At 45.4% G+C, this 12,204-nt stretch overlaps 1 protein-coding gene across 1 annotated transcript in view; it reads left to right on the top strand.

Moving 5' to 3' along the window:
* Positions 1-1,473: 1,473 nt before the first annotated feature.
* The window catches only part of FAM124A (family with sequence similarity 124 member A), a gene marked incomplete at both ends in the record, with an annotated part of 36,547 nt that continues 25,816 nt past the window's right edge, over positions 1,474-12,204 (top strand). The window contains 2 exons of the mRNA XM_084224603.1: positions 1,474-1,532; positions 12,073-12,104. Coding sequence (XP_084080729.1) covers positions 1,474-1,532; positions 12,073-12,104 — 91 coding nt within the window. The remainder of the gene's footprint in view (positions 1,533-12,072; positions 12,105-12,204) is intronic.

The raw sequence follows: 12,204 nt of genomic DNA on the forward strand, positions 1-12,204 counted from the left end.
TTTACTTCCAACCACTTTCTCCAAGAGCCTGCAGCTGACAGAAATCCGGTGATTGTTAGAGATTTTCCAAAAGAAAATTCCAACTCATCAAAGCATCTTCCACAAAATATTAAAGGAAGAAGCCTCCAGTTATGGGGTAGATTTAATTGTCCCACAATATCTACATTGTGGTGAACACAGAGCACCCATCCCAGATTTGTACTTGAACCTTTGAACCTGATTTAGAAGAGACAAAGAGCTGGTCTCCCAGGTTAGAGAGCCGAGCTAACAAATCAGTTCTGCCCCTCCTCTTGTAAAATCTGCCAAAGACTGAGTGGACTCAGTGGATTAAGGGACAACTTTTTTTTTACTTTTTTTTTTTTTTGGCTGGGCGAGATCTTGGTTCACACCTACAAGGATGGATATTTGCATTTCCATAAGTGATGGTGAAAGAGATTGGTGTTCGCTTCCAATTAGAAAATAAATAGACAACAGGAGCGCACCCACAACTTTTCCCTTCGCTCTCACTTTAGAGACACTACCACTCAGCTTTCCTACACCAGCATTTCCTCACAGGTAGCGTTCAAAATGCTTCCAACCTTCCCTTGGCATCATTACAGAAATTCTCATCAGGCTGGAAACCACCCCTCTTTGCGTAATTTCAAAGTTATTGTATTCGATGTAACGAACACGTGCCAGGCGGCACTGGGGGAGGCTGGAGAAAGCTCAGCACAGTGAAAGACTTCAAGGAAAAGGCTGTAACAGCGGGTGTTCCAAGACCGGATGGATAGTGAGAACATCCATACATCCAACAGTCTCTCTTAACTTCCACTGGACATGGGGCGCTGCACCTCTAGCCCAGGGAACACTGAAGCGCCACGGTGAAGGTGCTGACGTGCTTTGGGAGCCAGCAGCCCGTGCCCGCGGTGTCCCAGCGCAGGGCACACACAGCCCGTGCCCGCGGTGTCCCAGCACAGGGCACAGCCCGTGCCCGCGGTGTCCCAGCACAGGGCACAGCCCGTGCCCGCGGTGTCCCAGCACAGGGCACAGCCCGTGCCCGCGGTGTCCCAGCACAGGGCACACACAGCCCGTTCCCGCGGTGTCCCAGCACAGGGCACACACAGCCCGTTCCCGCGGTGTCCCAGCGCAGGGCACAGCCCGTGCCCGCGGTGTCCCAGCGCAGGGCACAGCCCGTGCCCGCGGTGTCCCCGCACAGGGCACACACAGCCCGTGCCCGCGGTGTCCCAGCACAGGGCACACACAGCCCGTTCCCGCGGTGTCCCAGCACAGGGCACACACAGCCCGTGCCCGCGGGCCGGGCGCTGCGCGGAGCGGGCGCGGCGGGCGGTGCCTCCCCCGGCGTGGGGCGGGGGCCGGGCCGGGCCGGCGGAGCGGGCGCTGCTCTCTGGCTGTCGCTGCTCTGGCTGTCGCTGCTCTCTGCCGCACTCGGCGGGCGGCAGGGCGGGCGCGGCGTCCCCCAGCCCCGCCGCAGCCATGGAGAAGCAGCTCGGCGGCGAGGACGAGTGCGCGGACTCGGGAGCGGAGACGGGCGGGTGAGTGCGGGCGGCTCTCCCGGGCCCCGGCGCAGCTCCCGCCGGCCCCAGGGGCTGCACTTGTTGCCGGCGGCCGCCGCCGAGCGCGTCCCGGCAGCGGCGGGGCTGGGGCTGGGCTGGGGCGGCGGCTTCGCGTCCCGGGCAGAGCTTCCCTCCGGCAGCATCCCGCTCAGCGCCGAGTCTCCTTGCTTTGCCTTCCCTTGTCTTTCCTGCCTTCCTGGGACTCGGTCCGGCGTGACTCCCGGGGAGGCTCCGACTGCCTCCGGGAGTTCGCGTTCCCCTTCGGTGAAGCCGTCCCCACCGTTCTCCTGCTGCACACGGGGAGGAAGCCACGGACAGGTCGTGGCTGTGAGCTTTAAGTTTGAGCTCCAAAGCACGGGGTGATGGCTCGGCGGCGCGGCCCGCGCTCGGCTCCGCGGGCTGCAGATGCGCTGGTCAGGGCTTGGTGCCGCACCAATCCTGTATCCCAGGGACAGTGCGGCTGAGGATAGCCTGGGAGCGTGTCCGGGACCTATCCTCTCCTTCTGGCAGTGACACCCAGACAGCATCAGGCAGAGAGAGTTGACTCCTCAGAAGGACCATTGAGAGCCTTCTACAAAAGCAAGTTTGATTTGCAGGCACCCTGAAAGCGGGTTGCTGTTGTCATGATTCTCCTTGTGATACTCTCCATGCTAGCCTGTGAACTGCTGTAAACTTTGCTTGGAGTGCCATCTCAGACCATGATGCCAGAGGTGTGCTGTGTTTGTTAGCTGCATGACTTCTCCTAAGTTAATGGAGCTGCAAGAAGGATCCATGGGATCACCCATTCAGCTCACACCTTCAGCCCATCTCTGTGGAAGAGAAAGGGAAGTGCTTTCAAGCCTGTTCTACATGCTGCTGCCATGGGATTTTGTCAGGAATGGCAGTGAGCCTTTGCTCGTCCTGTGGCTCCAGAACGGCAAAAGGAGGTTGCATACTCCTGCTGAGGCTGTTCTTTCCCGAGTCTTCCTTCTCCTCACTCCTTGCTCCTCCAGCTCTTTGCCTGGTGCATCTCCTTTGTCCTCTAGTCTGACTCTGGCAAAACTGTAAAACTAATTCTTTGCACAGTGGTGTCAGGTGCATCACACAAAAACTGAAGTAGCAATATTACAAATAAAAATCTAAAAGGTGAAAATGGCATATGGTATTGTTTTTCATACATCCAGCTAGTAATTTAAATTATTTTTTAATCTCTTCTGTAGTCTGAGAAGTTAAGACCCTTGTATTGTCGGCACACCTAACAGTAAAACTTTAAAATATTTTATGTGACATAAGTTCAAAGGAAAAAATCCAGGCTTCTTTTCCAGATATAGGTTAGCCCCCATTAGGGGCATGGGTAAAAGGAAGACAAAGTAATCAGTGAACTCATGCCTGGTTCAAAGCTCAAAAACCCCTTGATTGGTCAAGTCACTCTTAATTTGCTGTGTTTATCTGGAATGAAAAAACCTGGGTTTCCTTGGGACAGGCACTTGGAAGGATTTGACCCAGCTGGTGACATTAGCCTTTAGACCTCAGGGACCAGTGTGACAGCTGCTTGTGTCTGGTGTTGATGAGGTGCTCAAGCTGATGATTTTATGAAGTGTCTCTGTCCCATGCATGACACTGGAAAGTGTAGGTTGGTGGAAGAGTCTGCCTGAGGAATTTGAACAACGACATATGGCAGTTAATAGCTGCAGTGCTTTGCACTGACGTTTATTTTGAAAAGCAATGGGTCTCTGCATTTCAATTATTATTTTTAGTTTTGTTTAGCAACTATTTAATTCTGATAAACATGTTGCGTATGTCTCTTTCACAATGTTTATGTTTCAGCTTTCTCACCAAACCAACTGTTCACAGCACTTGCTTTTCCCTGTTACCAGAAGATCTGCTATTTGCTTTGTCTCAGTCCCATCACAGCTATTGCTAAATTGAACAGTATTCCTTTTTCTCCAATTATTCAATGGTAAAAAAAAATAATAATAATTAACTATTCTGAGCTTCAGCAATCATCCTCTGAAAGAATAAGGAGGAACAACTGTCAGAGTGATTCAGTGCCAGTTTTGCATGGAGTGGTTGCTTTCTGTCACTCAGGGAACAATAGTGGATAGTGACTGTGGTAACTCCAGGCACTGCACGCCCTTGTCATCTCAGCGATGGTACGTCATGATGTGTGAGCTCTTACACGGAGCCCGGGCTGCTGAAGCTGCTTAGAGCAGCTAACAAATTGAACACATCAAGTACTCCACAGGGCATATGTTGCTTAAGGTTTTGTTGTGGCTGCCAGCTACAAAAGCAGGCAAAACTCTCTGCTAAAGGCAAGATCAATTACAATTCAAAGCCTTCATTTTCCTAATCCTTTAGAAAATATGTTCCTCTTACTGCATTTGCCTTGGTAAATAGGGTTGGCAAAGAGTCTGCTGAACAAAAATAGCATATTTGGAGTTCCTGAATCCAATAAGAATGGATTGAGCTGGCGTTGTCAAGTACCTAAATAAAGGCTATAGAACGTATAAGCCAATTAGTTTATATTGGCTGTTTATTAATGAGATTTGAAATAGTTCGACCATCCTCAATCTGGGAGACTTTGCCTATACAAGTTGTATCTTCTCAGGAAACATATTTTGGGAGTTTTTAGTATAAGCACCTTATTTAATCTGCTACTGAAAACTTTTAGTCCAGACCTATGGGACACAAAGCTTTCTCTGGTAATAGTTTCAGTAGTGGATTTGTGCTATAAAACCTGGCATTTTAGGAAGAATAAAATAGTCTTTCTTTGGTCTTTTATTAGAAAGAAAACAGAGGGAAAAAACAAGAGGAAGAAAGATTGAAGGGATGAGAAATGTATACGTTTCCAGAACTGTAGCTGAATAGCAAAGAAAAAAGTGAGAAAAATAACAGTTACTTAAAATGAATTGTCGAAATATTAATTTTAACATTTTCTTCATTTTACAAACCATGTAAATGCTGTTGTTTAACTGTTTTTCAACAGCAGAGCAAAGACAACAAACTAGGACAATTTTGGAGGTTGTTAGGCATGCCTGATTTTGAGGCATTGATACAGATTGGCTACCATTGGTATCCAGGCCAAAGCATCAGCTTAATTCACTGCATTCAGGACCAATATCCCAAGTGACTGTGGAAAACCAGGTGGTTTCTCTGTTCTAAACATCAACATTCTAAACATTTCAACATCCATGATAGTTCCCAGCAGAACTTCACTTAGACAGCTGTAAGAGCCCGTGTCTTAAAAGGTTCACACTTTAATCATTAGATTAATGATTGCCTCAAAGTTTGCCTAAACATGTAATTTTTTTCCTCACTTTAAAATTATTTAAAGTTTTGAGAAGCTATAACTTTTATTTGAATTTGCAACTTACCCACTTGTATTTCAAATAAATTATTAATCTTTTTGAGAAAGTGGGGAGACATTGCTGAAGTACCAGGTGGGGTGGGCTTTTGTAGAAGTTTAAAATTTAAATATTGATGATGCAAACTGGATTAAACAGTAGTTAATTGTTGAGTATTTGATGAATCTTAGGAAGAATGGTATAGTATTTTTTGGTATTAGGCAAGTGTAACAAAACAGTTCGACAAAATATAGAGAAATCCCTTGCAAAACAGAGAAAGAAGGGATTTTGAAGTTTGAAGTTTATGACACTGTACCATGCAGCAACTATTTGTAACATATATTTAGCAAAATCCAGTGCTGTTTGGTTACAATTCATTTTCATGGTGCCTGTCACCTCCTTTACACTTTGTCCTGTCTCTCATTCCTCAAATTAATTTTGCAGAGGTTATGGTCATTTTTGGAGTGTTCTATTCTTGTTTGTTGGTTTTCTTTATGCCTCTCCCTAGCTGTATGTGTGATCCCGGCCAAATCACAAATTATTTGAACCTCTGTTAACATATCACTTAAGCAGATCAAAAAAGCCTTTCTTTAATTGTTACAGTTCAGTAAAAGGTGTGAAGTTCTAAAGCAGAAAATACACTTGTTAAGAGAAGGCAGCCTGTATATATATAAAGTTGTACCCCCCCTTAGAGGAAAAATATCAAGAACACTGTAATCCGTGTATGTCCTCAGCCAGAATGGATCATGTAAATTATCAAATGAATAGTTGAATGCTTTATTGGGGTGAGAGGTTGCTTTCATGTCTCATGTTCCTGGCTTTAAGGAATTCAACCCTTAGGACTTTGGATGGCAGTCCTTCAAACTGACACGTCAGTCTCTTGTCACGTATCTCATCCATCTATGAGAAACACTCAGGAACACAAACCACTGATGCTGAAAGCTATTTTAAGGCCTGTTTTTACCCTGGGGCTTCTTTTGTCTTGGTTTGAGGTTTTGGGGGCTGTTTTGCTGTGAGTTTTTTTGCTGACACTTTCGCTTCATGTACGGACCCATCAGTCCAGATACATCCTGTCCAGATACTCAAGTCGTCTCTGATTTGACATTTGAAGAATGTGAAGTTGAGCTGTTTGTTACAAACTGGGGTTGAGGCACCATTTCCAACCAGATTTACTCAATGAAGAGAAGATGTTTGTTTGAACATCAGGGCAGGCAGACCTGGGAGTGCCAGGCACTGGAGCAAGGCACGGACAGCAAGGATGAAACAGACTTTAGAACACATTCTGGAGGCCATGAGCTCTGTGCTGATACCCGTAATTTTTAGGTCCCAGCAAGCAGCAAGGTTCACCTCAGGTAAATGTAGCTGTGTGAAGGTTTGATGCTTGGTACAAATCAGGCTTCTTCTGTTGTTAATTAAGAGAACCAGGACCTTAGAGGATAATTCAGCCCCTGGCCTGGGATGGATGGATACATGCCACCTGATGTGCCCCTCTGGGGTGCTCTGTGAGGGAGTGGTGGGCAGGGTGTGCAGCCAGGTGTGCTCACTAAAGCACAGAGTGGTCCTGCCTCATCAAGTGCTTTTTGGAAGACGACAAACAACTTTTCAAACCTTATGCAACAATGGTGTCTCTCACGTGGGGTCTCAAACATTGCTGCTGGTAAGGAGCTCTGGAGTATAGTGGTTAGAGCTGCCCAGTGGGAATCTGTCATCTGTCTTTGCAGCTTTCCTAGAAATCCAGAGCAAGGAGTTTAGGGACGAGTTGCTGTGAGTAATTCCATTTCAGGCATCTTGACTGCACACATAGAAGTACCATGAGGGTAACAGATTTGTGCTGGACTGGTATTAGTGAAGCAGATTGTAATCTGACCTGCAGGAATTTGGTGATAAGAAACCCAAGACAGAGCTATAAACCAAATCTTCTAATTCATGCCTGGGACTTTAGCTGCTATAAAATACTCCCATTGCTCTGTGGAGCATTTTCTGAGGGAGGGAAGGAAAAGAAGCTGTTAAATACAGTACTTAATATGAAACAGCGAAAGTGCCACAAGTCTAGGTTGAGAAGGAGTGGGAAATGTGAATCCAGCAGGTTCCATTCCATGGGTCCTAGGCAAGCAAAGATGCAGAAAGCAGAAGAGATTGTAAACTTTCCACTATTTCTTTTGGGGAGTGGGATTAAGGAGCCCTTGCAATGGAGACCATGGGCATATTGGGGTGTAGCATTATGTTAGAATTACTTGAGGTGTGTTTGTTTTACACAGCAAGCCCCTTTGGGGATGTTGCACGGCTCAGAGACCTTGGTCCCAGCCACACCAGAGCATTGAACAGCACTCAGGGGTATTTCTGAGCACAGGACAGAATTGTCCACATTGTTGAATGATTAAAATGGTTTGATGGGATCAGTTTGAACGGGGCCATCTAGCTGTCTCCCATGTCCTTCCTGGATATGTTTTACCGTGGGCCAGGAACTTGTTTTGCCCCGTTGCCATGGCTGAGGGATCATTCCCAGCAGACCGCTTGCCAGGATGTTTTGGAAGGCGAGAGGTTTTACTGGTACAGGTGCAGACTGTTTCACAGCACTTGGCCTGGCTCCCAGGCAGTTCCCTTGGGACTGTTTGTTTATGGCTGCAGCTGTCAGCGCTGTAGCTGTGCTAACGTGGTGCTGTGCCACAGCTGATCAGTGTGCCCAAGGAACCCAAACACCGTGTGATGCTGGAGGAGCTGCATCGCTTGTGTGAGCCAGGGCCATGTTCTTACCCAAAGAAACAGGCTTACAGTGGTTTTAGGTACCACAGTCAGCAGCTGCAAGTTGCACTAGCAGCTTTCACTGGTATTCAGTGGAATGCTTCCCTCTCTTGGATATTTTGAGGTTCTGTATCACTAATCAGCAGTGAGAGGTGCACGCAGATCTCACAGGATTGTTCCATATCTTTTGTTCTCCTGGTGCTCTTATGCTCTTACTGTGTCTAATAATGCACAAGTATGATCCTTCAAGGATGGTAATGGGAACTGAGATCCCACCTTGATCACAAGCTTCTACATTCCTATTTTAATGTCTCTTGACATCTTCACAGCTCCTCTTTGCTGGTGGGCTGACCATTGAGCACACATTCTTTGCAGACTGATATGTCTTTTGACTGAGCTATAAGCCTTCCTTTTGAGTACCTCACAATGTTTCAATACCCTGTTTGATAACTTTTCTACTCATTATATGCCTATGAGGGGAATAGTCCTCTATTTGTTCACTTTCTGTCATGGATGTTTTTTTCCTTTTATCTATAATCTAACATCTATCAGAGGAAATAGCTTGCTGCAAGACCACAAAATAGACCTGGAACCTCTGAGCCCCAGTGTGGTCCCAGATGTCACCATTAAAGCATATGAATGCTTTACTCTTGAGTTATCCTATTGGGAAAATCCTCTTCCAAGGGAAATGATAGAAGCCAATACTCAGAGTGTTTAAAACAGGAATGAAAAGAACAGAAAGGAACACAGTTACTTGATGTCCACAGAGCCTGTATGCCTCAGGAGATGTTTATTCCAGTACTTGATTTTTCTAATGCATGATTTTATCAAAGGGAATGTTGTGTGTGTCGGTCTAAAAAGCTTAAAAGACTTATACCAACTTCAGAATTTAGTGTCCTAAATAGATGACTGTAAAGAAAAACAAATTTAATTTGTAAGCCACTTACCAATGCATGCCATGAATGTGAATGGTTTCTTCTAATATTTTGAGAACAATAATGACTTTGCTAGCACTGGATTTTTTTGTTCTCAAGGACTAGATTCAAGGCAAAGAAATAAGCTGGAGGAAGAACAAAAGGTGATTCGGGTTGTCCCTGAGAGCCCACAGAGAGACTCATATTCATCCTATTTGGTTTTAGGATCTAGGGTTCTACCTTAGAAATGTGGGTTTTCAACATTAGAAATGTGGTTTCTGTAGGCTTCTCATCTAGGCAACAGCTAGGGAGAGATACTTCAGACCTCTCTTTTCATTGACAATAGAGGGAGCTTAGGGAGGGTACTGCCCTCATTTTGGTATCTGAGGTTGACATAAGCCTTTGAGCCTAATTACTGCTTTTTTTTTTAATTTGTGGGCGTCAGTTATGCAACAAACATGAATTAAGTATTAGTTTGAACCATATTAGAACTACAAGAAAGCTCCTGCAATACAATTCTAAAGCCTATTAAAATGTGTCTCTGCAATTTGTCTCCAAGCACGCTGTTGTCTCCTCCTTTCTTACCCCCCATCTTTTTATTTTTCCTCTTGTTTCATTTTTCAAGTCCTGCATGTACATAGACTGCTAGTCCCTAAGTTCAGGACTCATTAGTTCTCCATGTCCTATAATGTGCCTGCAGCACTTTGGGATAATAAAATAACAGTGTGAAGTAATAGAATACTGTTCCAACTTGCAGTAAGCAAAAGGCAAAATGTTGTCTCGCTTCCATCCGAAATACAAGCAGGGCAGATTCATTTTGAATTAGCTGCCAACTGCTGAACACAGATACATCGAAGGACAGCCCCAGGCTGTGTTCAAACAGAAGTGCAGACTAAATGAATTCTTGCTTGGGCTGCTTGGAGGCAGCTGGATGTGTATTGCGTGCCTCTAGGCTTATGGAGAATGACATGTTCCGCAGTTTTCACACCCTTGCAAATGTACATGGTGCCAAGTGACACTGATGTGACTTGCTGCTGAAAATACTGTGTGGTTTTATGGCCTGCATAGCACCTTAGCCAGCCCCTGGCATCACTTCCCCTTGGTCCCTGCCCAGAGCCAGACCAGCAGTGTGTGCATTGCCCAGCAGCAGGAACAAGAAGGTCTCCTTCTCTGCTCATGTTGATGTCCAGGCTTTAGGTAGATAAATGAGAATTTATCTGTCAATAGAATTGCCCTGGTAAAGTTTAGGGTTTGATGTGCTTCAGTGGTCTCAGATCTAGGGGGAGGCTAGCCAAGCTTGGGGAGAGGGATGTGCTGCTGATAGTGGGCCCAAAGAACACAGAATTCACGGGCCACAAGGACATTTGGCAGAACTCACAAGATAAGGAAGAAACAAATAAAGCCAACTAATTTCAGCAACTGTGCTGAAGTCAGCTCTAACTAGGTAGAAAACAATTTCCCTGGGGGAGATGGTGAGCACTGACTCCCAGCCCACTGACTCAGTGAGCCCAGTGACTTGAGACAGGCTGGTCACTGGCATGGGAAGTGAATCATGGAGCCAAGCAAAGGTGGAATATGATCAGGAACAGAGCTGTGGGACTGGCAGCCAATGAACCCTGATTTCTTTGCTTGCTAAAATACGAATGGTGTGAAGCTTTGATGACTGGAGACCCAGCCTGTTGTGGGCCAGCTCCCTGCTTTGCCCAAACTAGACAAAAGGAATGGCAATACCTCATCTTGGGGTGTAAATTGGGGCTGCACACAGGGCAGTGAGCCCACATCTGGGACAACAATGCCATTACTGCCCCTACCCTTCCCAGCTACATAGGGGTCCTGGGGTGATTGTTGGAGGGGTAGCACTGGATTCATGGAGGAGATGCTGTGGAGCAGCTCTCTCTGGGGTGCCTGAGGGTGGCTGCTAATGACCTGTGGTCTCTGACAGTGAGACAAAGATGTTTCCTTGCTCCTTGGCCTTGTCAAAGTGGCTGGGGGTACAGGATTAGCAAAGAGTGAGTGAGGGAGAGCTGCAAGCCCCTTTCAGCAACTCTTTCCCCAGCATTGCCCAGATCTTTCCAAAAACTATGAAAACTTCATGGCACTTGATGGTGAATCCTTTCTCATGAGTTTTGTGAAAAATTCAGGCTGTGTCATCTTTCACTAGTCCAGCAGGATTGGCATGAGTTGGGGGTAGTTCCTCATCATCTTCTCACCTAATCAGTATACTCTGCATCTGATCTGCAGAGTACTGAGTGCACAGCTGTGAAATATGGGGATGACAGTAATTCCTTTTTTCTTCTGCAGAGATATGTCTGCATTAAAATCAAAAGCAGATACTATAGATATGTGGGACTGATGTCCTTTATTCCCTTGGTTGCCTGAGAGCCTAGAGGGTACCCTGAGGATAGGCTTAGATGGTATCTACTTCCACACCCATCTCTTGGGAGTCAAGGCTCGTGTGATTCCTTTAATTTAAAGCAATGTTGGAAACTTGCTGCAACTATTACATAAAACAAGAATTTGGGTTTGCATCCAAGAGCTGTGTCAGGGCTCCCTGAGCCCTTTGCCTGTTCAGGGCACGGCAGGGCACACGTGCCAGATGTTTAGGGTGGCAGGGGGCTCTGGTGCATGGGGTCTGTTTTGGGGACCCAGTAAGTGTGAGGGTAGAGGCTGTGTAGCTGTGAACTCCAAACCCAAACACTCAAAGGTCATAGGTAGGTCCTTAGCAGTGGAATTTTTTTTTTTTCCTTAAATAATAAGTGATGGCCTGTTTGTTTTACCTTATTATTTCTGAATCTTCAGGACATAAACTGGCTATGTTTAATCAACTCAGAATGGGGTTTGCAGGAGTTTGGGGTTATATGCAGCCAAAAAATTAATTGCACTGCTGCTCAAAACACTCAACTGCTCTGACTTTCTCACAGATAATCCAGTATGCCCTGAAGTAGAACCAATGGCTGCAGAATTTTCTTGAGATGTCTTCAAGAGGAAAACGGCCTACTAAAGCAAAAAGCTTTGTCATATAAATGTTTCTATTTTGGCTCTCTTTTTTTTTCCTTCTCTGACTGTTGTGACTGTAGAATTATAAAAATTTTGTTCCTCATGTAGAGTTCTCTGAAAAATTCTCCAAAAACATAAACTGAAATGCAGCATCTAAGGGACATAAAGTGAAGGAGGAGAGGAGCTGAGTCAAAGTCTAGTAGACTTCTGCTCCTCACCTGTGTCTGAAGCAGACTATTTCTTCCTTCTGAGCTTTTATTTTCACACCTAGAATTAGGTAGCATGAATAACCCCTAGATAAAAGCATAGTTCCTCATTCTGCTTACATATTTACTCATTCTACTTACATGTTTTCAAAATTCACATGTGATGCCAGTTTTTCTGAAGCAGTGTTCAAAACCTGTTCCAGTTATTCCCTTAGTACAAAATAGGGCTAAATGGGCATTAAACTTTTTCAATAAGCACTGTGTGTGTTAGCTTTGGTAATTTTTTCATTATCTCTTTTAGATTTAATACATTCTAATTTAAATCTCTGTCTTGCAGGTCTGAGTACAGCCGTATGTCCTCTACCAGCAGTGAGTATGACTTTGAGATTCTTTTTTAAAGGGGATTATTATATTTTCTTTTGTTCTGCTTGCTAATATTTATTAACATCAACCTGGTGTTATTGACAGA

This window comes from Fringilla coelebs (genome assembly GCF_963513975.1).
Source record: "Fringilla coelebs genome assembly, chromosome: 2".
Taxonomy (NCBI): domain Eukaryota; kingdom Metazoa; phylum Chordata; class Aves; order Passeriformes; family Fringillidae; genus Fringilla; species Fringilla coelebs.